The sequence below is a fragment of the Taeniopygia guttata genome, chromosome 1 (assembly GCF_048771995.1).
Source record: "Taeniopygia guttata chromosome 1, bTaeGut7.mat, whole genome shotgun sequence".
Classification (NCBI taxonomy): Eukaryota; Metazoa; Chordata; class Aves; order Passeriformes; family Estrildidae; genus Taeniopygia; species Taeniopygia guttata.
Window position 1 is genome coordinate 21,485,049 of NC_133024.1, and position 27,957 is coordinate 21,513,005.

The following is a 27,957-nucleotide window of genomic DNA, read 5'->3' on the forward strand; positions in this document are numbered from 1 at the left end:
CAGTTCTGGGCCCCTCATGAGAAGAAATATGTTGAGATCCTGGAGTCAGTCCAGAGAAGGGCAACGGAGTTGGTGAAGGGTCTGGAGCACAAAGTCCTATGAGGAGCAGCTGAGAGAATTGAAGTTTTGCAGCCTCGGAGAAGAAGAGGCACAAGGGTGACCTTATCACTCCACAACTACCTGAAAGAAGAGTGTAGAAAGGTGAAGGTCAGGCTCTTCTCCCACACTAACAGAGACAAGGACAAGAGGAAATGTCCTTGAGCTGTGCCAAGGGAGGTTTAAGCTAGACATCAGCAAGACTTTTTTCACTGAAAGAGTAATTAGACATCGGAATGGGCTGCCCAGAGAGATGGTGGAGGCATCATCCCTGGGCATATTCACAAGATGACTGGACATGGCACTTAGTGCTATGGTGTCGTTCTCATGACGACATTCCATCACATGTTGGTCTTGATGACCTTAGAGGTCTTTTCCACCCTTAATGATTCTATGATGTGGGACAATATGACACTGCAGCTCTAAGATAAGAGACCAGGACTGCTCTCTTCTGTGACTCTGTTAATTTAAACCAGCTTAAGATGTGTCCAGCTTAAGTACTGTCCCCTCAGAGGCCTTCATAAGCCCATGGTGTGCACACAGAATGAAGAGCAACCTAAGTAGTCAAGATAAATTTGTGTGGGAGATGGGTTTCTGTTTAGAGCAGGTTTTTTCAGGGATGATCCTCCTGTGCCTAATTTTAGTGTACAGCCTTTTCCACTGATTCCCTGGCATGAGTGCCTTCACTTCTAGTACTCTACTGTTTGGAGTTCTTTGCCTTCCTTTGCCTGTCTACCAGAGTCAGTGATCAAGCTTCTCCAGCTTCCCTAAGCTTATCAAATTCTCTTTCTCACTGTTATCTACATATCTCAGCAACTGGCTCTCACAGAACTCCCTAATCAGCTTTATGGTCTCTGAGAGTGACAGAGGGTTTGTTTGTGCGCAAATCAATAAGCTGGTGTAAGTAAATTCAATAAAGAACAAGGCTACAGCAAAGCAAAACCTATCATTCCTTTATTGGACAAGAGGGTATGCTTCTAAACATGCTAAAAATGTTTGAAATATGGAAATTCACTGGCAGTCACCACTGTTTCCTATGAAGCTTTGCAGCCTTAAATTGGCACATGGAGTCATCATGGCCCTTGAGCCAGCAGCACCAAAGCCACTGCTAAGTTCACTATTGAATTCATCAACTAAGAAACTGAAACCTAAATTCTGGCTTGTTCAAGAGTGAAAATCCTACCTCAGATCTTTCTGAAGCAAATCAATAGTCTTTCTTCCTGGACTGCAGCTGCACAAGTGCTGTGTAGTGTTGAAACATCATGAATTTATACTTTATAGGATCTGCAAACTGGAGGAACTAAGGTCACCTAAATCACTAACTTTGTCTATTCTAAGCTAAGAATTTATTACCAAGGGAAGATGGATGTTGTACGGGCACCCATAGTGGAAACCAAATCCACCTGAAATTCAGACTCCTGAAGAATGTGGTATCCATATTTACTGAGAGTGAATGGCCTGACCTACTCCTGGGTTTGCCCAGAGCAGAGTTCATGGTTAGTTTTGTCATCATAGATTTTTAAGACAATATAAAAGAGACTCTCAGTAAAGCTGTGTTAGTTTTCTGTTTTTATTGGTAGATCTACTCTCATTTTTAACGGCTATTGATGTCTTCCTGTTGTAAATACCCAGAATTCTCCCATGTGGGCATACCTTTGTTGCAGTGGAGTTGTGCTGAGGGCTGTAACAGGTAATGTCAGGTGCAGCCCATCAGACACCTCCCAATGATATTTTCTGCACACTTCCAGCTCTGAGAAGCTGGTGGGGGGTCACTGGATTGGTTCCAAGTATGATGTAGAAGACAGGAAAGTCTAGTGTATGCTGGGAAGTGTATAGTATGTTTCCACCTCATTCGGAGCAGCTATGGTGCTGGGAAGCCATTTCTATAGAGCTGCTATGTGAAAGGAAGGTGTATGTGTTTAGAATGGCTATATGTATGTATAAGAAAGGTAACTGAGCATGCGCCATAGATTTGTGTATCATAAATATGTATGTCATAAGCAAATTTAATTGGGGGACACAACTATTAGTGCAGCTTGAAAGAATCCTCTGCATTCACTGTTGCAAGCATGTGGGCTGGCAATTTATGTATTTGCTCCAGAGGGAAAGAATTATGTCTTCAGCAGACAGCTAATAAATCTTGGTATGTTTTTGTGAGCCTAATAGATCTTCTGTAATCACTAATTGAATCCCACCCTGTCTGTCCCCAAGCTTTCCAAGTGGAATACACTCAATCTTTTTAAACATTTTGAAATGGGCAGTCATAGTCTGTCATCCTGCAGACAATAAATTTCCACTGACGATCCCTGCATGAAAGAGAGAAAAGAGAGAGGTGTTAGTGAGCCAGAACATGTTATACAAATAAGAATAACTTTATACCAGGTACTATGGCAACAAAAACATCTGTCTGCCATTAACTGACTTTCATCTGAGTGCTCTGTGTTTTCAAGAGCCAAAAGAACATTAAATATGTGCAGTAGCTACAATTCCCTCACACTCCTTTACAAGATAAGAAAATCAGCTCTCTGAATAAGTAGGTCTCTGAAGACAATCCTGATGGTGATCAGTCCTGAATTGACTTTTAATTGGTGACCAAGAGGAAAAGGATAATTCTGTCAAAAGTTATTGTCATGTCATACATTGTTCAGTAATGTGTAAAAAGTGAAAAGTAGCTTATGATTTGCAAGCTATGTCTATGAGGGGCGTTATCCATATATCCATACAGCAAATTTCACTTTTTTTTTTTTTTTTTTTTTTTTTTTTTATGTCTTTCAATACTAGGTCCTACAGTTAGTGTCCTTTAATTAAAACCTGAAAGAATCAGCAGTGAGAGAAATGAAATTAATTTCTCATCTTCGGTCAAGTCACATGTGAAGAAGAGTAACATTTATGAATGTAAGGGGAGTTCATGCTCTCCTTAGTTTGTGATTGGTATTCTCTCTCAAGAGAGTGATAGGAAACCTAAGAATTGTTGGTAGGAAGCCTGACTGGAGCAGTGGGATTCAACAGTGGAGGCCAGTGACTTAGTGTTCAGTAGCCACAACAGGCAACAGATTTCATTTCCTCCTTAGCTTATTGTGCATTAAATTTTCCTTTGACAAATAGGCATGAGATTATAGGATCAAATACTGTCCTGTTGTGAAGGGAATGTTGAATTTAGACTGCTTGATACTGGCTAACTTGAATTTTGATCCAAACTACAGTCCTTGCAGATGGCAGTGTCATCTATAATGATAATGGGTAGTCCTCCAAGAGGTTTCTGAAAGCTTGAATTCTGCTAATAGTGATGTCCTAAAGCTGAGGCATGGGATGGGTAATGCTGGTAATGGGTGATTTAATAGGAGCTTGCATTTAAAGACCCCTGCACCAAAATTGTGCCAAACTGCTGCCTCTTGGGAATGTGCTGAGATCCCTGAGCCCAGATTTTGGTATTAGCTGTGCTTATATGGTGTCATTGCCTGGGTGACTCTGTCCTGGAATAAAACTAATTTGACTCTTAAGCCCTGTAGGTCTATATTTTGTACCTACCCTGTAGGTATAAAATGTCTCATTGCAGCTTTTGTTAACTGAGGTTTTTTAATTGGAATTTTACTGTGCTGCTAAGCTACAAGTTTATCCTGAGTGTCATTTGGAACTGGGTCTGTGTCATGCTCATCATCAAGTACGATATAACAGTTATATAGTGTTTGGCTTTGGTTTTCTTTAGAACTTTCCTAGATGCTTTAAATTGTAATTTTCTTGTAAAACTGTTACCAAAGGTTAATGAAATGCAAGATTCATATTTAGTTTTATTTTAAGAATCCCTTATTTGGTCTATGTGCACGCTCTTCAAAGACAGTTATTACTCTTTTGGTCACTAAGTTACCAAGAGAGATTAAAAAAAAAAGAGGATTCCTTTGTGGAAAACAGGATTCTATTGGTCAAAGTTAAGGTCTGCTAAGACAGCACCCATTGTCAGAGAGATTTTTTAGCTCAAAATCTTAGGTCAAGTAGTTTTTCTAAAATAGGACATTGTGAAATTAAAAGCCAAGCTCTTTAAAAGAAATGTATTTTGGGCACATTAATTAATAACATCTTTAAGATACTGGAACAGAAATATTTCTGAAGCTATCATTTCAGCTTGGACTTGTAGACACTAGCATATGTGTACATGGTTGATGCATTTATGGCATATTACCTTTCTTCATCAGTTCTGGTAATTTCTTGGCATTTCCTAGTCCTCTTGGGAGAGGCCCCATGGCCCTGTTACTTGAGTTTGAACTCAAGCATATATGCCCAGCTTCTGAGGATGCACTGTTGCTGCTGTGTGCTTAATTCAGTAGCTATCAGCATTTTTCAATTTGTAGATTTTATGGGATTACCAATCTCTTAAAAGTTTACCAATGGGGATGCAGATGCCATCATGTATTGCCTTATGAGGCATACACTAGAATATATCTGAACTTGCCTTTGCAGGTCTTTAACAACATTTTGTAGGTGTCATCCCCTCCCAGTTGCTAAATTAATGCATTTTCCTTGGCTTTGGGAATCAATATTGAACTGTTACTTTTGCTTTCCAACTGTCATGTGCTGTCAGATTTGAATTTTTGATGTATAGAGAAATTTCTTTTATCTCCAAATATTGTTGAATAATGTGTTTCTAATTCAGTTAAAAATTCTGTGAATTCCTATTCATATTGAGTTTGACAAAATCCGCTTTCATGAGGCATATGAAACATATTATGGACCTTAAATACCCTATAATTTAACTCAGCTGAGCTTGGTGGATGTCCAGCTTGTCTGGGCATTTCAAGCATACTTCACTGTTGGGATACCTGGCTGTCGATTTATTTTTCAGTGATGATATCTGACAAGTTAAGAAATAACTGGTTATCCAGATGACCCAAACAAATGGAGCAGAGAACAGTCTTGTAAAAGAAACCAGTTTATGACAGTCTGCAGTGCTATTTTTATACTACACAGCAAAGGACAAGCTGTGGCTCTTACCAAGAGCACCTGGTAATTCCCACCTCCCTGTCCACGGTGCTTGCTGCAGGTTGGGTTGTAAGTGTTCCAGGGGTGCTCTCTGGACTCAAGAGACTGATCCAACCATATCACAGTGCTCCACCAGAAAGCCATGCCATCATCACTTTGCATGTTTCAGAGCTCAGGCTGAAGGTATTATGTTTGGTTTGTGGGTTTAATTTTGGAAGCTCTTTTGCCAAGGGTTTGCAGTGTGCATGTTTATGGGGGCAGTTTCAGTTGTTTACAACCTGCTTCAGATAGCCCATGTCCTTCTCTGAAATTTGGCTGTATCAGTCTGTCTAACAAAAGATACTGCCCTTCCCGGCAAATGTTCCCTTGTTTATGTCCTTAGGTCATCCTGTCTGCATCAGCATCATCACCACACTCCTGAATGGGCTCCCAGAGCTACTTCTGGCCTTTTCTAATTCTTTCCAGCTGCTTTTGTCTTGCTTTATAGACAGTTGTTTTCTCCTTTTGACCTATTTAAAATGAGACTGGAAAATGTAAATAGTAATCATTTACAAAGTCTGCTCTCCCTAAAACAAGCAGTTAAAACCTTTGATGATCAACAATAACTCTTTCATTCATTCCTGATACACAGGCATGGAAACTCAAAGTGATTACAGAAGTGTTGCTGAGGATAGCATCATTCTAAACTTTCTATGTCCTTTGCCACGAGTATCACATGCTGTCTCAAATATCCTTGTATCAATAGTGGCCTCACTGATGCAATGTCTTAGGAAGTATTAAAGGAAGATATGATTTTTTCAAGTTTATTGAAGAAGTCTAAAAATACCTACCTGTTTGAAGTGGGAAAGCTTAAACTGAAATACCTTCAGGGGCTTTTTCTTGCCTCTTGTTAGCTCAAGAACATTGTCCATATGAACTAAATAGTAGGGACACAAGTTTAATGTGCTTGAAAATTAAGAGGAATTAAAAAATGTTCCCAAAACCAAGTGGAAATGTGCATGCTCCAGGCAGACTGAGACTCAGAAGATATTTTCCTGCTCCTATTCTGCTTTATGAGCTGCAAAGAATCATTAAGGATGACAAATTTGCTGACTTTTGTGATTCATCCTGCTCAGGAGGAGTGTTACAGCTTGAATCTGAATTCTGAACTGGTGTAACAAGATGATTTTTTCATTTCATTCTCTTGGCAACACAAATTGTTTCTGGTTGTTCTGGAAGCTGAGGATCAGAAAGTTCATTGGTGCGGAAAACTTTTCTAATTTTCAATTCAAAAAATTTCTCTGTAGTTTCAACCTGCTACTATCGCAGGAGTTGACTGCTACCAGAGCAGAGATAAGACAAAGGTGTGCTGTGCTGGTGGCTTCTTCCTCTTCCAGGCACTGTAGTCTTATGAGGACCTGTACTCCCAATGTACATTCCCATGATTCTGCCTTGGCTCCTGAGCAGTCCTCCCACTGGCACCCTGTTCTGAAGGCTTTCTTCAGCAGTCAGAGACAGCAATCTGCTCAGAGGCATAGGCTACCTTGGCTGCTTTGTTTTCCAGGCTTGTTCTTATGATTCCAGACTTTACCCTGATCAGCTTGCGATGGAGTCTGGAATCCAGCTGCAGGGGAATGCACTGTCTGCATTATTTCCCCTACTCTCTGCCACAGCCATGAGGAACAAGGATTAAGGACAGCACTGGGAAATATTTAAGATGAAAAGCCCAGAATGGGGCTGTCCCTTATGATCTTGTAATTTCTTTATCTAAAGAGATACATAGATACCCTTGAGTAGAGTATCTATGAAAGTTATTCTTCCACTTGTAATAAGAATTACAGACATGGCTTCCATTTGGTAATAAACAGGATAATGTATTTTAGCCAGGAAATTACAGTTATGGACCTGCAGCAGTCTTAAAATGTGTTGTCACTTCTGGAAAAGCCTCTTTATTTTAGGTGACCTTTTTGTTGGGGGATCCCTATGGTGAACTTTGTCAAGCTGAGAGTGTTACAATGACAAAAGCACTTTGGCTGCTTTGAATATTATTAGAGACAGCTTGAAATATTGATGTCTTTAAGCTCCCACTTCTTTCTTCACTCCCCTTTCTCGTGTAGCCCATGTTGGCAGAGCAGTGCAGCATACTTTGCCTTGCTATCTGTGTTTTACTTGATAACAAATGCTTTAATTTATTGGACTGAGATGCCTAATAAAAGACATCAGCAAAGAAATACCTCATGATTTATGTATTAGAGGGCAGCTTAAAAGAATCAAGATCCCTCTTCCACAATCAGGTTTCACTGGCTACTCACACTCTTCTTAACCCTGTTCTACTAGGATCTCTGTAGCCCTAGGCATATAACAGTGTGGGATTTATGTTAAACCCAAAGTTTAAAACTTCGCAGTTGTGCATAGTATAAAAGGAGAAACATTCCTGTTTAACCAAATGGAAAAATTGTGAATCCATTTGCATGACTACAACTTCACTAGCTATGGGGCCTCTCCCAAGAGGACTAGCAAATGCCAAGAAATGACCAGGACTGATGAAGAAAATGTAGTTAACTCATTTTCTGGAAAAGGATTAAGGTGCTTGGCACTGCCTGAATTCCTGGAGTGGCTTGAATCTGTTAGAATTGTGCTGAAATAGATTGGGCAGCTTAAAGCATTCACATCGCAGTTTGTATGGTCTTAACTTTGCATGCTGGCAGATTCCCTGCTTCTCTGCAAAGAAAAGTGGACCAAATTAGGTCCCTCATTCCCTGAAGGCACAGGGTGCTTTACTGAGCTCAATGAAATATGCTCCAACTAGAGGTAGGTGAGAAAGTGTACAGAAGATTTGTTGCATTTGATGAAGGTCAGATTCAGCCCAACCTACCACTGCTGTATTTTTCACTGCTCAGATGGAAATGTCAAATGATCCCCATTAGCATGCCTTGCTCCTGATACACCATTCTGGACAATTAATCATATGTACTGTGAACTTTGGTCCTCAGAATTACTAGAGTGATGCTGAGTACCACAGCAGATGGTGTGTAGCCATGCACTGTTAGAGGATATATGAAAGACAGAATTTGTAAAATTTCTAATGAAACAGATGAAAAGCAAACCTGTGCACAGCAGAGAAAGTTGTGGTTGCCCCACGGATATAATAGTCGTAAGTGTACATCATCATGTCCATATCTTCTCCATAGTGTCCTGGATATTCTGTTGTTAACCTTTACATTAAGGAAAAAGAAGATTATATAATTCACCATCTTATAGAAGAGTCCAGCTGAATGACTGCAACTCAATTAGTAGATTTCTCCTGCCTCTTCAAAAGTTCTTTTTTCTTAACAGCCCTGCAAGATACAGTCTCGTGAGACTGCCTTTCTCCTCTATGCAACTAATTCAGGTAGCCATTTGAATAAAATTCAGCAACTTTAGAACAGTTAAGAGCAAACTGCAGTATTGGAATGTGTGTATATAAATCTGTAGCTCTGGGATAAAAGCAAAATGAACAAGAAGATAAAACTTGTCTGCTACTCATATCTTTATTGCAGGGATTTGCTCCAGTAAATTTTCCTCTTGTGAATCTCTTAGGTTTGGAGCCGTAGAATGCAGTAGATGTTGTCAAGTCAAATGATTCTAAGCATTTATCCATTTATGAATTCTATTAAGTGAATGTAACAATTAATCCATTGTTCCTTATTGTTTCATCTTTCTCTCTGATTTATAATGTAAAAATATGGTCTTGGACAGTATTTGTGCAGTGTATTTTATCTGAGAACCTCAAATTGCCTCTTCAATTAACCAGATTATGATTGCTGCTTCCCTGAAAAATAGGCAAGTAATACTGTAAATCATTTTACAGATAATGAGCAGACTCAGAAGGGGTTGGAAGCTTGACCAATACTTTCCATCAATATTATATCTGAAATCTGAATGGAAACCTGGCACTCCTTGTATTACACCATTTTACATGGGGGTTGCTACTGAAGTTATCAGCTTCACTCCGAAACAGCAAAGAGAAGCATCAGGTCCTCTGTAAGGGAGATGCTGAACCTGTGGAAATAAACAGCCCAACTCCTGTGGAGACTAACAGGGTTAAGACACATTTACAGAAATCCTGGGAACCTTTTCCTGACTTAATCTAGTCCAGCAGCAGTACTTGAATCATGCTTGAAGGTGATTGAAGAACATTCCAGCCAGCACTTGTGCATGTTTACATTTTGTTAAATCAGTAGAGTTTAAGCACAGGCTTTAATATTTTACTCACTAGGAATATAGTTTTTGGAATGGGTTTGAGTTTTTATGAGCTGCTTTGGGTGCTTTTGGAGTTCAAACCTGTAACTGTTAGAGAACTCAGAAGTGGAAAGTTTACCTGAAAACTGAGATACTCTGGACTATTAGGTTGCCTTCCAGGTCATATTCAGCTTTTGAATGTGAAAGATCATTCAGTTATAACATCATTCCCAACAAATCATTTTTCCTTGACAAATGAAAAATGTGTCTGCATATGAAACTCAAACATGACCTTATAATAGTCTCAAGTCTAATCAGTCAACTTCTTTGAATACATCTTCTTCTCATGCTTCCTTTCCTTTGGCCATGAAAATCATCAGACAGATTCTGATTTATAGTACAAGGACACCCATCCCAGAGTGTGTTTGGGATGCAGAAAGTCAGGCCTAGTCACAGTGTCTGTTCTCTGAGCTCTGACCAAGGACACATGGATGTGCAAAGCCCATGTGGTGCTCTGCCATTGATAAGAAATAACAGCCGTATTTCACAGGTCATGCAGACAGATGCTGCAGACTAGGAGAAAGAGAAGAAACCATGAATGCTGCCCACTTAGCCAGAGGAGAGTCTCCATATCTAGTTTACTAATTTGATGCCTGTGTCTCATAGTTCATCTTCAGAAAATCCAGGGTCATAGAGGGTTTTTAAAATGAAGACCAGCTATGGACCGGCGCTTTGCTACTCTCCCATCAGCTCCAGGTTTTGACACTTTGCTTAGCTATTGTTATGAGAAACTACTAAGACATGTGTTTCTGTATGTTCTACCAAATGTGTTGCAGAACATCTGTTTGGCACTCAGCAAGGGAAATGTTCTGTAATCTTGACCAGCAGTATGTGCTGGGCAGATGAGACTGTGCACAACACAAGGTTAAAAAGCTGTTTTTTTTCTCTACTCAGAAATAGTACTGAGAGTCAGTTCTTCGAACTTCTTTCATGGGCCTCTCAGCTGAAAATTAAATCTGATGACAAACTTCTGAATTGCTATGGTCTCACAGACCATTAGCAGAGGCATGCAGTGTTATTCTGAAGTGCAGTGGGAGTCTTCATTTAGCTTCCCTCTCTTTTCTTTCTGACTGCTGTCATCTTCTCCTCTCTCAGTATTAACTTCTCCACATTACCATGCAGCCTCTTAAGGCTCCTCCACTAAGAAATGTTCAAAAAGCAAATCTATGCAATTGCCAAAAATAAATTATTTGGGACTTGAGCTGCTCTGAAGTGTGTCTTGTTTCATCGGCAGATGCCTACTGGTTCCTTTTGTTCTGGAGAGAAAATTATAAATAGTGCTATGACAGCAGTGTTCAAGTTCACATGAGTCTGTGTGGTCTGTCTAATTAATTTCTCTTTGATGATTACTGTACTTATTTCTGAAATTTTTCCCCTAAGCCTCTGCATTTCAAAGTTGTCTGGGTTGCACTATGTCCTTTAGAAGGAAATGCAATTGATCATCCATGTAGCAGGGGTCTGTGGTGTGTCCCATTCCTTTTCTATTATCTCCATTTTTTGAATCCTGAGGGTAATTCACACAAAATGTGTCTGCCCTAGAGATGCCCTAGTGTTTACTGCATAGGGATAGTCAGTATGTGGTTTTCTCATAACGAAGGGGAAAAAGGTCATTTAAGACAGCCATTGAGGGTCTTCCCAAAGGGATCTGCCTGGCACAGGAGAGTGGGTCCCTTAGGTTTTGTTGTAGCTTGGTCTGTTCCCATATTATCAAGTACTTAACTGAAAATGTTACATGTTTTAGTCACTAATTAATACAAAGTGCATATTAAGTTCTGACCCACCTACTATGGCCCTACAGACACATAATTTATTTACAAACATGGTAGCATTTGTAAGCCATGTGTGGCAATGTATGGTTTCTACCCGAGGGGAGCCACAAAATTAGTGTGAGACACTTCCTGCCCTAGTTAGTGAGGATTTGCCTGCCCAGGGTCTTTCCAGGTGGGAAAAGCCATGCACAGTAACCTTCACAGTGCCCTGTAAGCACTTCTGGCATTGAATTCATAGCAAAGAGAATTTGCCATGGGGAGCAGTGAGGAGCCTGGGAATTGCCAAGTGCCCAAGGTTGCTGCTGCTGTTTGGGGTGTTGTATAACGCAGCCGGGGTGCCTGTGGTGCCTGAGGGGGTAGGTGACAGGGAACCTTAGGAAAGAGGCTGGCAAAGCAGCTGTGAGATGTGTGTTATAGCAACTGTGGGCTCTAGGCACTGAGTAATTCGGTGCCAAACAAACGCTGAGGGGCAGGGAACATTTAGTGGAACTGTTTGTTAAACCCAGATACACACACAGGTGTTAAGTTTGGGGAAGTACTTGTAGGGGAGAAAAGAGTAATGTGAGACCTTTAACAAGTGGTAGTCCTTTCAGACCATATGGTCTGTCTGCAAGAAAATACAGAAAACAGAAACTCTGGTTCAGCTTTTCAAATCTACTTCTGGATAGCACCGGGTGTATGATGTTTGGGCAAAAGAGACTTGAAGCACCGGTGGTATTGTATAGAGAGGAGAAAGAAGGTAATTCTGTGTTAAGGACTAGGAAAGGAAATCTTGTGATAATGGGTGTAAGTAGTTTGGCCTGTGTGTGAGACAGTGGGACAAGCTGACAGAAAAGGGTATTTTCATAATGGCATTTTTAGCTAGAATGAGGTTGATGTGGAATGGTTTATCTTTTCAGATGTTTCTGTTGCTCCAACCATCCACACATTTTTCTAATTCACTATAATCCTATAAATCTTGCTCAGGGTAGGCTATGTATTGAAAAAAAGAAGCATTAAATCTTTACCAGGGTTGCTGTTGTTTTTATTTTAATCTGAAAACAGCTGTGTTGCTTATTTTCCATGAAGAATTGCTATGGTACAGATTAATAGAAAACACAGAATTACTAATTTAGCACTGAGAAGAAGGTTTTGTACTAATCTACAGTGATCCATGGCACTCTTATAACAATTGGTTTCAGAAATAGTTATCTTGAGTCCATTATTTACCAATAAGAAGATCAAGTCACATTGATGGCCTTAATATTTACAGCCTGCTGATTAAAGAGATAAATGAGAACTGTGGGTATGCCTTGCTTTCAGCTACCAAGCAGACAAATGAAATGAGTCTCTTAAAATATGAAAGATAGTGGTAGAATAGTTTCTGGCTCCAATGTGGAATATACTTATTCCCTGATCATAAGTACATGGTTTTGGAATATCTTATGCTGTTCACTTCTTGTGCAATTACAGTGCTAACAAGATGAATGGCTTCTCTTTGACCTTCGTTTCCCTCTTTGTGGCTGAACTCTTCTTCTAACAATGCCACAGCCAAAAGAAAGAGCTGTTCCATTTCAAGAGGAAGACATAAGCTTTGACATTAACTTTCTGACATTTGAGGACAAGGAGTATCCCCTGACACTCCTGACTTCATGGCCTTACTTTCAGATGTTGTTTACAAGTGCTTCAAGAGTATGTCTTTCCTGAAGGAGAATTTTTTTTCAAGAACCAAAAGCCTGCAAGTTACATTCAATGAACATGGGAATTGTATGCCTCTTTCAACCCTTCCTCCAGCTGGAAGACAGGTGTCATCTGCTTTTAGAAGCATCCTGTGCTGAAAAGCCAAAGAAGGTCTTAGTAAGCTGTCTACAGAAATTCCAGCAACTGCTCTGAGTACAGATCCCAGGTTGCCAAGCTCCCAGGGAGCTAAGGATGTCCTGGAGCTCCTGTAGAGATGAGAACTTCTCTTGTGTGGCCATGTCATGTGTTTTGGGACTGAGCTCAGGCTTCAGGCTCTAAGCCCAGAGATTCACACAGACACATTACTGCTGTGTTCCCACTGTGTTGCACTGAAAGCCACAAGCCCTCCCAGGGCTGAGGATCCATGAAGCTGGAGGCCAGCACAGTGGCAGCACCGTTCTTCCAAACCTGCACGAGCTCGTGCAATGCAGGTACAAGCAGCAGCAGAGAGCTCAAGGCAATTTGTGCCTGTTCCTCAAGAAATATGTCCAAAATAACTTGGGCAGATTTACAATGTTAGATCAAATGTGTTTCTCCTAAAATGTCTCTGGAAGATGGTCCTGCAGACTGAACTGCAAGGTTGTATTTGATGGGTAATATTAAAATAAAAATTTAAAAATTAACCTCCCCCAACAGTTAAATACCTTCTCAAAAATGGAAAAAGAGGGGAGGAGAATTGGATTGTCCAGAACGGTGTGTTTCCACGACATCTACTCTGAGTTCACGTCTTGGATTTGTACCTCTGCTACTGGTTATCTCTGAGAAACCTGCAGAGGATCACATCATTTTCAATATGTCTTGTGTGGCAGGTTGAGTTAGAAAAACAAATAAGTACTTTAAACCCCATAACTCTTGGAAAATGTAATTGTTGCCTGGACAGTGTCACCATGACAGAAAGCAGCCACAGCTCCAGACAGACCTTCTGGCATTTAAACTGCTCATTGTTTTGAGAAGGAAAACAGTCATAAACAGTCTGCAGGCTCGGGGCTGCTCTGTGACATGTGTTTGCTTTGTAGAGTATGGAGTCAAGCTTTCATTTCCTGTCAAAGAGAAAAAACGGAGCTCTAATGGGAGCACTTAGTGACACTGTCCCTGCATCTGTGATAGATTTGCTTCCTTTATGGTGCAAATCAGCACACGGTTTATTTTACTGTGGTAGCATTCCCTAGCCAGGTAAAGAAAAGAGAGCTTTTCTGCCTCCTGTAAGGAATGTTAATTTTTTTCAGTATGTTAAAAATGTGCCGAATCCGTGACAAATCTTGGCATGATGAAGAAGGAAACGAAGTACTTGTAAAAAAAATCAACAAAGCAAGTGCAAAACTATGAGACTGGAAAAGATTAGTAAATTTATTTTCAATATGAGCTTACTGCACAGGAAAACTGGGAATTAATGGCAAGAGGATGAGCTGTGAAACAGAACTAGAGGATTCAAGGAGTGAGGATATAAATGCTAACAAATAAACTCCTTCTGCATGTATTTGACTTCATTCATTTTATTAAGCAAAGTGAAAGCAAAGCATTGGTGTCAGTCAACATGATGGTGTTGTAAATTAGTATTCCAACAAATACTAGCAGTTTTCAAAAAACACAGGGATATTACAGGTGTAAAACCCAGGGCAAATTCTAAAAATCAGTTGTATGGCTCATGCACATAAGAAAACCTCTCTTTATTCATTGTAGGAGGAATATCGCTTCAGGAAGAATGCAGTCCTGAAGCAGAAGAGACAAGAGAAACCATACATAAGGATCAGCTGGTATACTGCTTTTATATGTACTGGAGGGGCCTGTATGGAGACAACTGGAAGAGGAAGGAATCAATTACTCAAGGTGAGAGCTCATTTGAAACAGAGTTTTGTCACACCTCAAGATTGTCAGTTTTCTTAAAAATGCATTTCTGCCCACATCTGGTTTCATACTTAAGGATACATTGCATGTTAAAAATCAAGGCTGCTGAGAAATTCTGCAGCGTGGATTTTCTTTGATATGGATTTTCCTGTGTAACGTATGATCCACAAAGTACCACCATCATTGCACACTTTCCTGGTATTACTTTTCCACATTGTCATATACTAATAGAAGCCTTTGCATGAAAATAAGCTTCTCCAACCAAAAAATAGGAGTCAGCAGCATGTTAATTGCCAATTTTCCACAATTACTTTATTAACAATAAGTTCTTGGAACAGAACAAATACTATTATCGTTTGGGGCAGAAACTGCAATAAATAAGATACACTCTACAAACACAGTTTTGTTGTGTCTCACATGCATATACAATATGAGGTCTGACTCATGGTAGCCCAGAACTACTTTGCAGTTTGTTTGGAAAACATATTCTTACTGTTAAGTGCATGTTAACCAGTGCAAGATACAGACCAGAAACATGATGTATGAACAAGGTCTCGTGGCAACAGCTTGGAAATTCCAATTGAAGTTATGTTGCGAGTGAGATCTCCTGAGCTTAGGGGATGGGAAGTTTGGTTTCTGTACATTGAAATTTAGCAACTCAGACAAGTCACATCTGTGACTTCATGAGTAAAAGTGAGTCCAAAGCATGGGGTTTCACTCTACCCCAGAGAAGTTCATGTTGGTTATATGTTACCATAACCACCAGCACTCGCCCAGAGTATTACTACACTGTCTAGGCAGGGAAAGAGAGTAAACCAGAAAAGAAACCATTCCTAGCACAGGATAGAAAAGGAATCTGCTTTTATGGAGGAGAGACTTTCCGCATGGTGTGGGTCCTCCAGTAAAAAAGTCCTCCTATGTGGGATCCCAGGATAACTCTGGTGGAAAACGACTTCAAAAAGTCTCTGCAAAAGCCCTCTGCTCCAAATAGGGTCAACAACAAGGTCAGACCAGGCTTCTTAGCTTTTATTTGGTTCAGTCATGAAAGCTTCCAAGGAGCCTCAATGGGCAATCTGTCCTCTGCTTCTTCATAGAAGAAGCAGTTTTCTTTACACCCCACTGAACTGGCAGTCCTGCCCTTAAGCATGCCAGCTGCACCCCCCAGTACATGCAAACTTGGCCAGTATGTGCTCTGTTGCCTCCTCAAGGTCATTGCTAGAGATATTCATCAGGACAGGCACCCCGGCAGGTTATCACCCTTTAACCACTGCCCTCTGAGCCTGTTAAGTCATTATATTTTATGGTTAATCTAGTTGTCTGTCCATCCAGACCCTAATATCTTAATTTGGGTAACTGTATGTGGAAAGAGTTTATATACATACACCTTGCTAACTCTAAAGGCAGAATGTTTTTTTAATGGACCCATAATCACAAACTGTGCACAAGCCAGGTGACACAGCTTCCTACAAGTTTTACAGCTTTTGCGTCCCAGAAGAATGCGAGCACATGGGATTTCTACCCATGCTTAGAGGGAAAAATGCTTCACCTGTTTTTGAAATGCTGCCTTTTCTGCATGGAACTGCAGGTGAACTACATAAGGATCTCTTTCCCAAGCACAAAAATTGAGCATTGTCACTGTTGGAAATAGAAGGGCAGTATAGGATTCTATATGCAGCTGAGATGAAAACTAAAGAATCCAGTAACCCCAAACATTTACATTAGGATTTGCCTTACTCTACTCTGAATGCCAACTTGCAAAGCAGAGACAAAGCTGTCACATCAACATCTGAGGGAAGCAGATTTGTCCATGATAACAACAAAAAAAAAAAAAAAAAATCAGAGATTTCTGTTTTGTCTCTGAAAATGTGTGCAATATTAGAGGAGTACAAGAGATTGGAAGGATTGTTTAAAAGTCTGAGTGAGTTTCCCTCAGAGGGAAGAGCCTGGGTAGGTATGTAAATAAACCCCCAGGTAGGGAACATCCATAGGCAACGTTTGCTGGAAAGGAGGCAGAGAAACGTTCAAAAGAATGTTCAAAGACTTTGTTACAGAGTTCCTAGAGGCATTAAAAATAATGATAATAAAAACATTTCTTTTCCTCCTGGCTGCAAGGAGACTGAAGGATGAAAAGCAAGGCAGTGCTGTTGTGTTTGGCCAGTAGCCAGCCAGCTAAGTAAGACCAACAGGCACATAAACAGTTTTTATGAATCTCGTGGGAAGCCTTCTTCAAGGCTGAGGTCTGGGAAAAAAAGGTTCAAGCACAGGTTTACTTTTTTCTCCCTCTAATTCCTTTTTTTTTTTTTTTTTTTTCTTAAATGTAGGCAGGTTATTCTTTCTATCACTGAAAATAGCTAAATTTAAGCCGAATGTAACCCTGGACCATAAAATTATTACTTCTCTTGGACAGAATGGACAGGAGAAATACAAGCTGCCTCTACACAATCTTCTCCTGTTTTTGGTTTTAATTTAGAGAAACTACAGCTGTGGTGTGTTTCAAGCAACTGGGAAGCTTGGGATGCATAGTTCATTTTTTCACAGTCTCCATTAAGTTGCCAGCACTAGTTGTGATACTCTGCTAAGATGAGACAATATTTTCATTTTGGGTTTATGATCAGGAGCTCATTTTGACTTTGATCATTAAAGAGTTTTGAGAGAAAAAGCATATTCAGATGCACTACCAATATTTTTTCTGCGGTGAGTGGGAAAAGTTCACTCTTGTAAGTCATTGTGGTACAAATGTATAGCACAGAGATGCAAATAGTGCTGGATTTATAGCAGGAAAATATCACTCCAGTTTGGAGATTTCTGTCATGGTTTCCAGCACAGCAAGGCTGATGCTGATCCCCAGAGCTGTTAATCGAGGGCCAGCTGTTCAGTCTAACTGAGCCCTTATTCTTTCCCTTAGCCCTGGATCCTTAAGAATCCTGTAGCAGACTGGAAATAACATGCTTAGCTCCATAAAGCACAGTTAACTCTTTTTCAGACAGGTCAAGCAGCCAAAGGCACTCACAGGGAATGTTGGGGGAAAGAGGATCACAGGTTTGGTGTCTGCTTGAACTCACCAGCAGGAATATGGACACCTCCGGCTATAGCGGCAGCAATAAAACTGCCATTCACGGTCCAGCACCGATGGAAAATACTGACTCTGGAAACCGGCCACCAGCCCATTGTTTGAGCAGGTTTGATACCTAATAATGAGGGGAAAGAGGAGAACACACAAGGAAAACATGGTATTAGATGCCTTGATAACTTCATGCATTTCTCAAAACAATAATAATATTTTTGATATAGAGTACAAGTTGAGGGTTTGACTTTGTGCTGAGAAGCAGTTTCCACTTGCTGTGTATAGAGTAACTATTTTCTATAAGAAAGCAGCAGTAGTAAACCATGTCTTAACATTTATGTTGTACTTAAAACTATTTAATCAGGCTAAAGTATTTAATCATTCTAGTATGCTAACCAGGAAAGAAGATTTTTCTGGTGTTGGTATTTTTCAAAAGAAAAATCTGCTGCTTCATGCTTTCTGTATGCTTGGTATTGTATGAATCACTGCCTCCAGGTAGAATAGACTGGTCTCAAAGCATGCATGCTTCTGTCTGCACACCCTGCAACAATTACCTCAAAGGAATTCAAGTGGTAATCAGTTTGAATAGCTTGCTTCTTGGAGACTAAAGACAAGGAGTTAATGAAAACAAACAGGTCATCTCGGCTATCCGTGCTCATTCTCTCAAGCACCCTCCTGGCCTCACTCTTTCCCTGTCCTGAAAATTATGGGAATTCTCTTTCTTCCATCACTTTTCCTTTTCTTTCTTTTCATCTCATCAAGGAAAATCGGCAGCAAACTTTCTCTAAGATTTCAAAAAATCAATTACAATGATCTATCTGAAAGACACTTTCAGAAGTAACTGTATTTTACTTCTAAAAGTATTATAATACCAAAAATCTCCTTTAGATTCATTCAATGACCTCATTATTTCTTTTGAAGACCTGAAGTTCCCAGAAGGGAAAACACATCATCTAGCAGACTTTGGAAAGTCATTCAGTTGTGCACAGGGGTGTTAGTGCATGCAAAGACAGTGTGAGGCTGAAGTATGCAAAAGCTGAAAAACTGATCGATTTTGACCAATGCAGTGATGAATTTCCCTGCCTAGTTTTCAGTGTCCACTTTTGAACCCAAGGGTCTCTTCTCTGTCTCTTCCCCTGCATTCTGTTGTTCAGACAATAGTAATTATTTTTGTTTGTGTCCCTGTATCTCCCACGGTGATGGGGCCACAGTCCTTGTTGTGCTTTGTGAAACTCTTTCAAGGACCATCAGAATTCAGTTGTGATGGGGGGGGTGGGGGGGGGGTCTCTGAGTTGCCATGGTATCACACCAAGCATGGCAATCTGGCATTCACTCAGAGGATTTCAGCAGGGCTTTGATAGGAACATAGGAACATATGGCTAAGACTCTCTGTAAACATATTGGATAACTGCAGATGATTGGGGTTATCCTAATGGAAGAGTGGTCGATACACAGCAGTATAGGGATTGGTTGTACCTGTTGCAAGATGATCATTAAACTGTGTAAAACAGCAACAAACTTGTGCCTCATTTTCCATCTCTCACCCTTCTGAGTTATCTGCATTTGTACTGCCCAAGTCCTCATGTCCCTGGGAGATTTTCTGTCTCTTTTGCATAGGTGCAATGTTGGGAGCACTTTGTTTCTCCATTTCCTTTGCATTTCCTCTCAGAAGCTCAACACTGCCTTGCAACTTCCCATCCCCAATGATCAGATCAGCGTCTGATATACCTGCTCATACTTGTCTCTGTGGGAGGTTCTTCCTTCTTTTCTCTTCCTACCTGCTCATATTCAGTGTGGGAAGCCCTGTTCTCTTTCCCACTGCCTTTGTCCTACAAGAGTTTTTCTTTCCTTTACACATTATTTTCTACTAATATAGTCCAGTTTTGATGGAAAGATTCCTTTTGAAAGAGGAGTTGCTCATGGACACTTCTCTCTATAGTGAATTGAGAAACAAACCTAGCTAGCATAATAATCATATATTTACATGCACTCATATTTGGGTACCAGATTGTAGGAAGGCGTGGTAATTTTTTATTCTGATTCTATCTTCTTATGATAAGTTTGATTTAAAAAAGATTATTGGTGTTGCTTTAAAAATTAGTTTCTTAGATGGAAAGTATACCTGGGCATAAGTAAGGTTTTTGAATTGAATTGCAGTTTTGTTTTAACGTAATTCAAAGTAAAATTTGAAATAACACATTAAATCTCATGTTCACTTCTCTCTCTTTGCTTCTGTCTCATACAAAACGTCCTGTAATCTCTTATTCAAGCTCAGTATTGGGTTTAACAAAAGAAAGATAATAGTGATGTCAAAGTTCTTTTCTTTAGCTTTGAGATAACATAAGATTCTTTGCCATAATCTTTCTAGTTTTCAAGTAAAATCCAGATACTCCTTCAAAAATGAAGATATACTCTCAGAACTTGACTTATTTTTGAGCTCATATTAAATATTTCATTCTCTTTTCTTTTCCCAGCTGGCCACTTTCCTACAAGCAGAAAGCAATTCTTCAAGGGAACCAAACAACCCCTCCCCACACACCTTTTCAGTCAGTTGCTCTGCATACTTTTCTGAAAACAGCACTAATATGTCAGAATTTTTCCTTCTCTATTGAATTCACTACTCTTGTCACAGCAAATCCTGAAGCAAGTAGGGTGAATAAAAACTAATGATTCAAGAACTTTGATTTATAGCCAAGTCAAAACAATGTTTGTGGGTTTGTTTCTGGTTTGTTTGTTTGTTTGTTTTTTTCACAAGACCCACTCTCTAGAACTTTTACTATAAAGGGTAGTTCAGTATTCAGAGTTAATGTGACTGGGTTCTCCACACTCCTGAAATCCTGAGATTGCTAAGAGGAGAGGAAAATGCCTCTTACAAGGTGAATGCAGAAGAATGTGAGAAACTGGCTGGGACTGTGTGGGACTAAATTTGGCAGTGGGTAGGTTTTCTTTTTCTAGTTGGCTCAAGTTGCAAAGTGTGAAGAGTTGCCTTTTGGATCTGGTACTGGGAGGAGGAGGTGAGCTGGCTGGTAGGGGGGGAGTGAGAAGATTGGTGGTGAAAATCAGGTGCTGTTGGATGGGAAGTTGCCCTTGCCTTGGGTACAGGTGTGAGAAATGACTGCAGTGCTCTATAGAAAGCCTTATTCTGGGAGGAGTTCTGGGTAATAACAGGGATATGGTATCTGAGACTTTCCTGGCCTGCTGTGATTCCTGTGATTTCCTCTCAGCCAAATCTTCTTCTGAACTGGCTAATGAGTGTAGTACAGCTGAGCTCTGTCATGGCAAGCAATGAAAGCATGCATCCATGTTACAGATTTAGTTCAGGTCAGAACTGCTTTTGTTCTTCACTGGTGAGCTTTCACCTGTGAGACCAAACAAGAACTGGTGTAAAACAAACCCACCCAAAATGCATATGTGAATTTTGGATCCGTGCATGACCTGTTTCGCCCTATAAATCCTCTTAAATTGTGCCACATTATTTGTGAACATCAGTAACAACCTTGGCAGCCAAGTGTGTACCTCATTGGCACAACAGTTGTCTGCCGAACTGAATACAAGCATTGCTTTGCAAATAGAATTATTTTGAGCAATGGAATCAGTTTTGGTGGCACTTCGGACTTATGTCTGCTCCTTAATTTTGCTAAGCAAAGCCCCAGAGTGTTGTGTCCCACCTAATGCTGGTGCTGTGTGGTAAATCTCCCTCTGAGGTCCCCTGTTCCTCAGGTACATCAGCACCATGTAATCCTGAGGATGAGATCCCAAAGTGGAAGCCTGTTCAATACAAATCTGTGCAGGGAAACCCAAGTGAAGCTGGAAGTGGTGCTGTTAGTGAATGCACTGAATTCCTGCTGCACTGACTGGGATTATGTTCCCTGAAGCTGTCTAGAGCCATGCAGAGGCTGACACGCAGCTCAGTAGGCACCAGGTCTGGCTGCATTGAGGGTGATTGGTTCCTAATAACAGGGTAACCTGACAGTGTCATTCCATGTCCCTGTGGAGAGGACCCCCATACTGCTCTCCTGAGTTATCTTAGTGGAGTGTCTTCCCTCTGTGTAATCAGGTTAATTGCATGGTGAGAGCTAATTCAATGGTCAGTCTGTTACAGATGAATGGGCAGACATAAGCGGCTGATGGCAGGATCAAGACACTTGCAACTCTGGCACCCAGGCAGAGGGAACAACTTTTATGTGTTTGATTAGGCCATGGCAGTCTCCAAAAGCCAATTCTGCAAGGAGTCTTCTCTATCGGTTGTGGGGTGCAGAGACATGTTGTTATGACTTCCACATGCCAAAGGCAACCTCTGTAATATCTTCAGCAATATTTTCTTTCATTTATGGGGGCATTTATGACTTACTTTTTTCTCCTTGACTAAGGGACCCTTTTCACTCTGTTGATTTCTTCTTGACAGTAGCTGATGAGACCTCCTTTTCTACAAAAACCTTCTTCTCAGATGCTCCCACTGGACTCAGTCCATTGCAGCTGTGCTAAATGGACTTGTAGCACTAGTCCTTTAACATAAACTTAGGACTCTGAAGAAAATTGGCTTGTTTGTGTAGATAGCACAAATGGGAACACTTTCAAAGAGCAGCTGGATTATTTGGTTTGGGTAATACAGCCTCAGATCTGAAATTTGGGATTGGTCAGAGATTGGGAACAAAATAGCTCCTACTGATATACCAAGGTGTGTTGCCAAAGCCTGAACAGGAGGATCCTTTGCTCAGTAGTCTGTCTGTGCACCTAGTTTGTGGGCAAATGAGGGAGAGAATGGGAGTGGGGAGGGAGAATCCAGATATTTGTTTTTTCCGAGTCCCATCTAAACACTTTCTCAGAAGTCTAAACAAGGAAAAGAGGCAATAAACATGGATTAAATAGCTCTTGGCTAGAAATGCTTCTCCTTTTTCCTTTACAGCTAACTGGGGGTTTATTGAGGATATGGCATGGTTTCATCTGTATCGTGTGGTGTAAACCAAACTTATTTTACTGGGGGGAAGAGGTGCTTGTCTTCGCTTGCAAGATTTTGTTCCTTTGTTTGTGTGAACCCTATATTTTGGTATGATAGTTTTCAGGCAAGAAAAATAGCTTTTATTAAAACCCTTGTTCAGAGACTGGTCTGTAGACACAGCTGTAGTATTCAACAAAGCAGTGAAGAACAGTCTCGCCCTCAATCATTCAGACCTCAGGTGGTGAAATACTTAAACAAGGTCAACATTTCTACAGTATAAATGGATATAACATCAAATTTGTGCTCCCTGAAAAGATAGGATTCTTTGAGAAGCTGCAGTATAAAAATTAGAAGTAGAAGGACTCGAGGAATTCTGCAGTAGACAGACTGCAGAATCAGGGCATGCTCTGGAGACTTTTCCCTATTCCAGACATGAGTATTTCCAAATTATCCAGGAGCTGGTTCTTGCTCCCAATTCTCTCTCTCTTTTGAATATCGTCTTGGTTAGCAGATAGTTAACGTTACTCTGAAGCATTAAGGTGTTGAAACAGATTCAACAAAGTCTTTGCACATGTACTTAACTTTAAAAATATTCACAGATTAACGAGGTTGAGAAGGCATTCCTGATCATCTGATCCAATCTATTGCCACAATTTCCCCTTTGAGTCTTGTAACAATTTCAGCAGAGCACGAGTGCACATAACCTCTTCAGAAGTGTATGGACATATATGATTAACTTCAGGGATGCATTTATGCAGTGAAACACCAAAGTTAGATATATTCTGAAATGCCACTAGGTAATTCAAGGTAGTGGTCAGAAGGGATTTGTCTTCATGAGTCTGCTTATGAAAGAGATGGAGTGCCTCAGAGAGCAGTTTTTAGAGTACCTTTTCTCTCCACTGACCCTGGAAGGAGGCAAAGGTCCTAAACTAAGCATTATTAGGCATTAGATGCTAATGTGGATCCGTGTCATTGTGCTCTTTCTGTTGAATCGTTTTTTCATATGCGAAAGATTTGAAGTTTTATGGTTTGGTTGTCTAAATCTGTGTAATCCCTATTGTTAGTGGGAAGTAAACTTACCAGGAAGCTCTGACCGTGGTTTCCTCTTGCTCCCAACTCTCCTATCCCTATGGTCCACCCATCCATTTCTTTCATTTTGTCCCAAATACTGAAGGTCAAAGAAAATAATGAGTTTGAGACTCTTTCTTCTCTCTTTTATATTCCCTCTTCATTTTATCTCTCTTAAGCTTGTCTTTGTTTATTATCTTTCCTAAAAGAAACCTCTCTTGAGTTTGTCTGTATTGTGCAGCTGCGCAGCAGTCAGGAATTTGAAAATCACCATTTCAAATTTGAAATGCCATAAGTGTAATATGTCAAAGGTTTGGGGTTTTTTTGTTTAGTTGTTTTTTTTTTTTTTTTTTATTTCTGCCAGAATAGATTTTCTGACTAGGGCTCTGGCTGAGAAACCAGAGGGAATTCAGAGAAGAGCTGTAGGTATGATCAGTGCTTGCTTACAAGTGTTGGAATATAAAACCTCCAGAGAACTATAAGAATGGAGATGTGTTAAGCCTGAAAGCAAAAGCATGAATGACGTGTGTGGGTTGAGGGAAAGGCATCGTTGCGAACTACCTTTAAGTAAAAGGGATTTAAAAAAGATTCAGCAAGCTTGTTCTCATTGCTCAGTGAAGGTAAGGAAAAGAATAAAAATTCTCAATTGCAGCAGATTAGCAGCCTTTGCCACTGGGTGCTACAGCATACTCCTGGAAAAGCTGGCAGCCCACAGCTTGGACAGGTGATGGAGTTCACTATCCCTGGAAGTGTTTAAGGACAGACCAGATGTGGCACTCAGTTGACCTGGTGGTGTTTGGTCAGAGGCTGGACTCAATGATTTCTAGTCTTTTCTGACCTAATTGATTCTGCAAAATTTTATCAAAAACTTGGCAGACTTGTAGTTACTGGTGGTACAAGCAGTTGAATATCCCTGGATGTGGTGTGCAAGGTGAGACAAAATACTCTGTGAGACAGACCTGAAGAGGGAATATTTGAGTCCATCCTACAAGGATGGGAAAATGAACTAGCAAGTCCAGCAGAGTGTTGTGTCAGCTGGCATGAGAATGACGTATTGTTCACCAACAGATTGGTTTGCTGGGAGATCAGCAGGGAAGAGAACTGGCCAAACAGGAGCTATCGGTACAGATGGTGACTCATATTTGTGGCCCCACTTGATTTTTGGGTGAATCTTTTTAGAACTGGGGATGGCTCCAAATAGCACTGAGGTGGATATGGAAGAGAGAGAGAAGAGGGGCAATATGAGAAGTAAGAATGCCCAGAGAGAAGGCAGGATTCTCAAAGGCTCCCCAGGATATATCTGTGCCATCACATGAATTTCAGGTTACACTCGCCTACACTTTCATCCAGTCTGGGAAGAGAGTGCTGGGCTCTTGGGCAGCAGTGTTGGCATGACCAGGGATGTGCTTATGTACTGCAAGCCTCTGTCCATGAAGCACTGCAGGTACAACTAGCTCAGCCCTGGGGTGGAAAAGTGAAAACTACAGAATCTAACCAGGCACAGCTAAAGAGGAGAGGAGAGGAGAGGAGAGGAGAGGAGAGGAGAGGAGAGGAGAGGAGAGGAGAGGAGAGGAGAGGAGAGGAGAGGAGAGGAGAGGAGAGGAGAGGAGAGGAGAGGAGAGGAGAGGAGAGGAGAGGAGAGGAGAGGAGAGGAGAGGAGAGGAGAGGAGAGGAGAGGAGAGGAGAGGAGAGGAGAGGAGAGGAGAGGAGAGGAGAGGAGAGGAGAGGAGAGGAGAGGAGAGGAGAGGAGAGGAGAGGAGAGGAGAGGAGAGGAGAGGAGAGGAGAGGAGAGGAGAGGAGAGGAGAGGAGAGGAGAGGAGAGGAGAGGAGAGGAGAGGAGAGGAGAGGAGAGGAGAGGAGAGGAGAGGAGAGGAGAGGAGAGGAGAGGAGAGGAGAGGAGAGGAGAGGAGAGGAGAGGAGAGGAGAGGAGAGGAGAGGAGAGGAGAGGAGAGGAGAGGAGAGGAGAGGAGAGGAGAGGAGAGGAGAGGAGAGGAGAGGAGAGGAGAGGAGAGGAGAGGAGAGGAGAGGAGAGGAGAGGAGAGGAGAGGAGAGGAGAGGAGAGGAGAGGAGAGGAGAGGAGAGGAGAGGAGAGGAGAGGAGAGGAGAGGAGAGGAGAGGAGAGGAGAGGAGAGGAGAGGAGAGGAGAGGAGAGGAGAGGAGAGGAGAGGAGAGGAGAGGAGAGGAGAGGAGACGAGAGGAGACGAGAGGAGAGGAGAGGAGAGGAGAGGAGAGGAGACGAGAGGAGAGGAGACGAGAGGAGAGGAGAGGAGACGAGAGGAGACGAGAGGAGACGAGAGGAGACGAGAGGAGACGAGAGGAGACGAGAGGAGAGGAGAGGAGAGGAGACGAGAGGAGAGGAGAAATACTAGAATAACTCCAAATGCTAGTAAAGGGGGAGAAATGGAGATAAACAAAGAGGGGTTGAAAAAGAAATACATTTGGCGAAAAGAAAAGGTTTGCTATAGGAAAAAACATAGGCACCAAAGAGGACAAAGTGAAAAGATTTTATTAAGAGGTGAAGGAAACAAGATTCAAATAATATACTGTGGATGTAGTCATGCTAAGCATACAGAGCATGGTGACAAATAGCAGAAGAAAATGTTCTGTATAGACATACAGTATCCTGTTTGTGAGAAGTGAACTTGAACAATTGCTGCCAGGCATTTTTAGAAAGCAAATAAGTTTATTTTGAACAAAAAGAAATGTCTAATTCAAAATTATTATGCAATAAATAGAAATTGTATCAATGTATAAAAAATGAAGAAGTCATCCCGGATTATCACAATATGTTCTTTCTGCCTGTTTTGCAGCTCTCGCCCTTTTTTTCAATACTTATTCCAAAATTAAACATAGGGTCAATAGGTTTTTCCCTTAGCAGTTGCATCAGCCATAGGCATGTGTCACGTGGTAAACAAAAGAGTATGAATAATTCAGAACAAAATTTTGAATCATTTAAAAAGCAGAAACTTCACATTTCATTGCTAACCTATTCCCATATAACAAAATTCAAAAAATCACATTGCAATTTCTGGGACAAAACCATTTCAAGTATTTGAAAATACTCATTCCTACATGCATTTCATTCAGTCCAAAGAATATTTCAATACAAGGGTTGTCCAAAACTTTGTTTCCCTTTTCATTAAAAAAACTCAGAAAATAATTAAATACTGGGTATTCTGCCCAAATACGAAATCTATACATATTTCCAGAAATTATTGTCTCCACATAACGTGATCACCTTTGCCTCCAAGGTTGGTGGAAAATGTAACATTTACCTAAGCAAACTGACGGTATTAGGGAATTAACATGAACTTCTGCTATCACCATGCAGATATATATGCCACCACCATCGCTTGTTAGTGATTTTTGGCTCCTGTAATAACAGCACAATTAGAAAACAGCATCTGTTTATGCCTAAGCCAAAAAGCTTAGCAACAAAAACACAAAGCAAAGAGACAGTGCAATACAGAGATTATTTTTTCTAGTGATAAGAGTGTGAGGATGGAATGAGGAGTTTTGCAATTTGTTTCCCAGTTTAGTCACTGATTCAATGTGACTTTTCAAGAGGGACTTTATGCTCTCCTCACCTCTGGGTGCTTGGCTCATTTTCCTTATCATTGAAACAATAGCAACACCAAACCACTTCACAGCTGAGGTTGTGAGTGACCAAGGACACTAACACCCTCCAGCAAGAAATTGCTACAGAGAAGACAAATGTGATGCTGATCAGCTCCCATGCATTGTGATTAAAGAGCCTTAAGGCAGTGAAGCCTGCTGGTTATCATGGCATTCATACAGATTTGCATTGCTCTGTGGGACCTGCATTCCACAAGGGTTATGGGGCTGTGCCCTCCAGGGATGGCTGGGGTTATCCTACCATTCGGTTCCCGCCCTGTTGATCTCTTCCCACCAGCACTCTGTCGGCTCACCGAGGCTCTGGGGTGCTGGCATGCAGGCATAGTTCCACAGTCTGTCAGAGCCTTCCTTCTTGCTGAAGACGCTTCTGACGGCCACGATCACCTGCCCATGTGGGCACTGAAAGTTGAAACCTTGCCGGTACACGTTGACCCACTCATCGTTATCTCCATAATTATAGGGACCATAGTAATAGTCACTGTACTGGCCCCATGCCACAGTCACCAGAGGCAGGAACACACAGAGAAGGAATATGTCCATCCTGAAGATGTTCCTGGCTTAGAAGTGCTCCTCTGGTTTGTTGGGCT

General features: G+C 41.1%; 1 protein-coding gene and 1 long non-coding RNA gene across 2 annotated transcripts in view; one reads left to right on the top strand and one right to left on the bottom strand.

Moving 5' to 3' along the window:
• LOC140682462 (uncharacterized) overlaps positions 1-14,640 on the top strand; it is a 155,391-nt gene extending 140,751 nt beyond the window's left edge. The window contains exon 4 of the long non-coding RNA XR_012054246.1: positions 14,499-14,640. This is a non-coding gene — a long non-coding RNA (uncharacterized lncRNA). The remainder of the gene's footprint in view (positions 1-14,498) is intronic.
• DPT (dermatopontin) lies at positions 1,024-27,957 on the bottom strand. The gene is made up of 4 exons (XM_002193636.6): positions 27,612-27,957; positions 17,726-17,851; positions 8,157-8,264; positions 1,024-2,402 (listed from the first exon to the last, which is right to left on the bottom strand). The coding sequence occupies exons 1-4, from the start codon at positions 27,908-27,910 to the stop codon at positions 2,336-2,338; spliced, it is 600 nt and encodes a 199-aa protein (XP_002193672.1). The 5' UTR covers positions 27,911-27,957; the 3' UTR covers positions 1,024-2,335.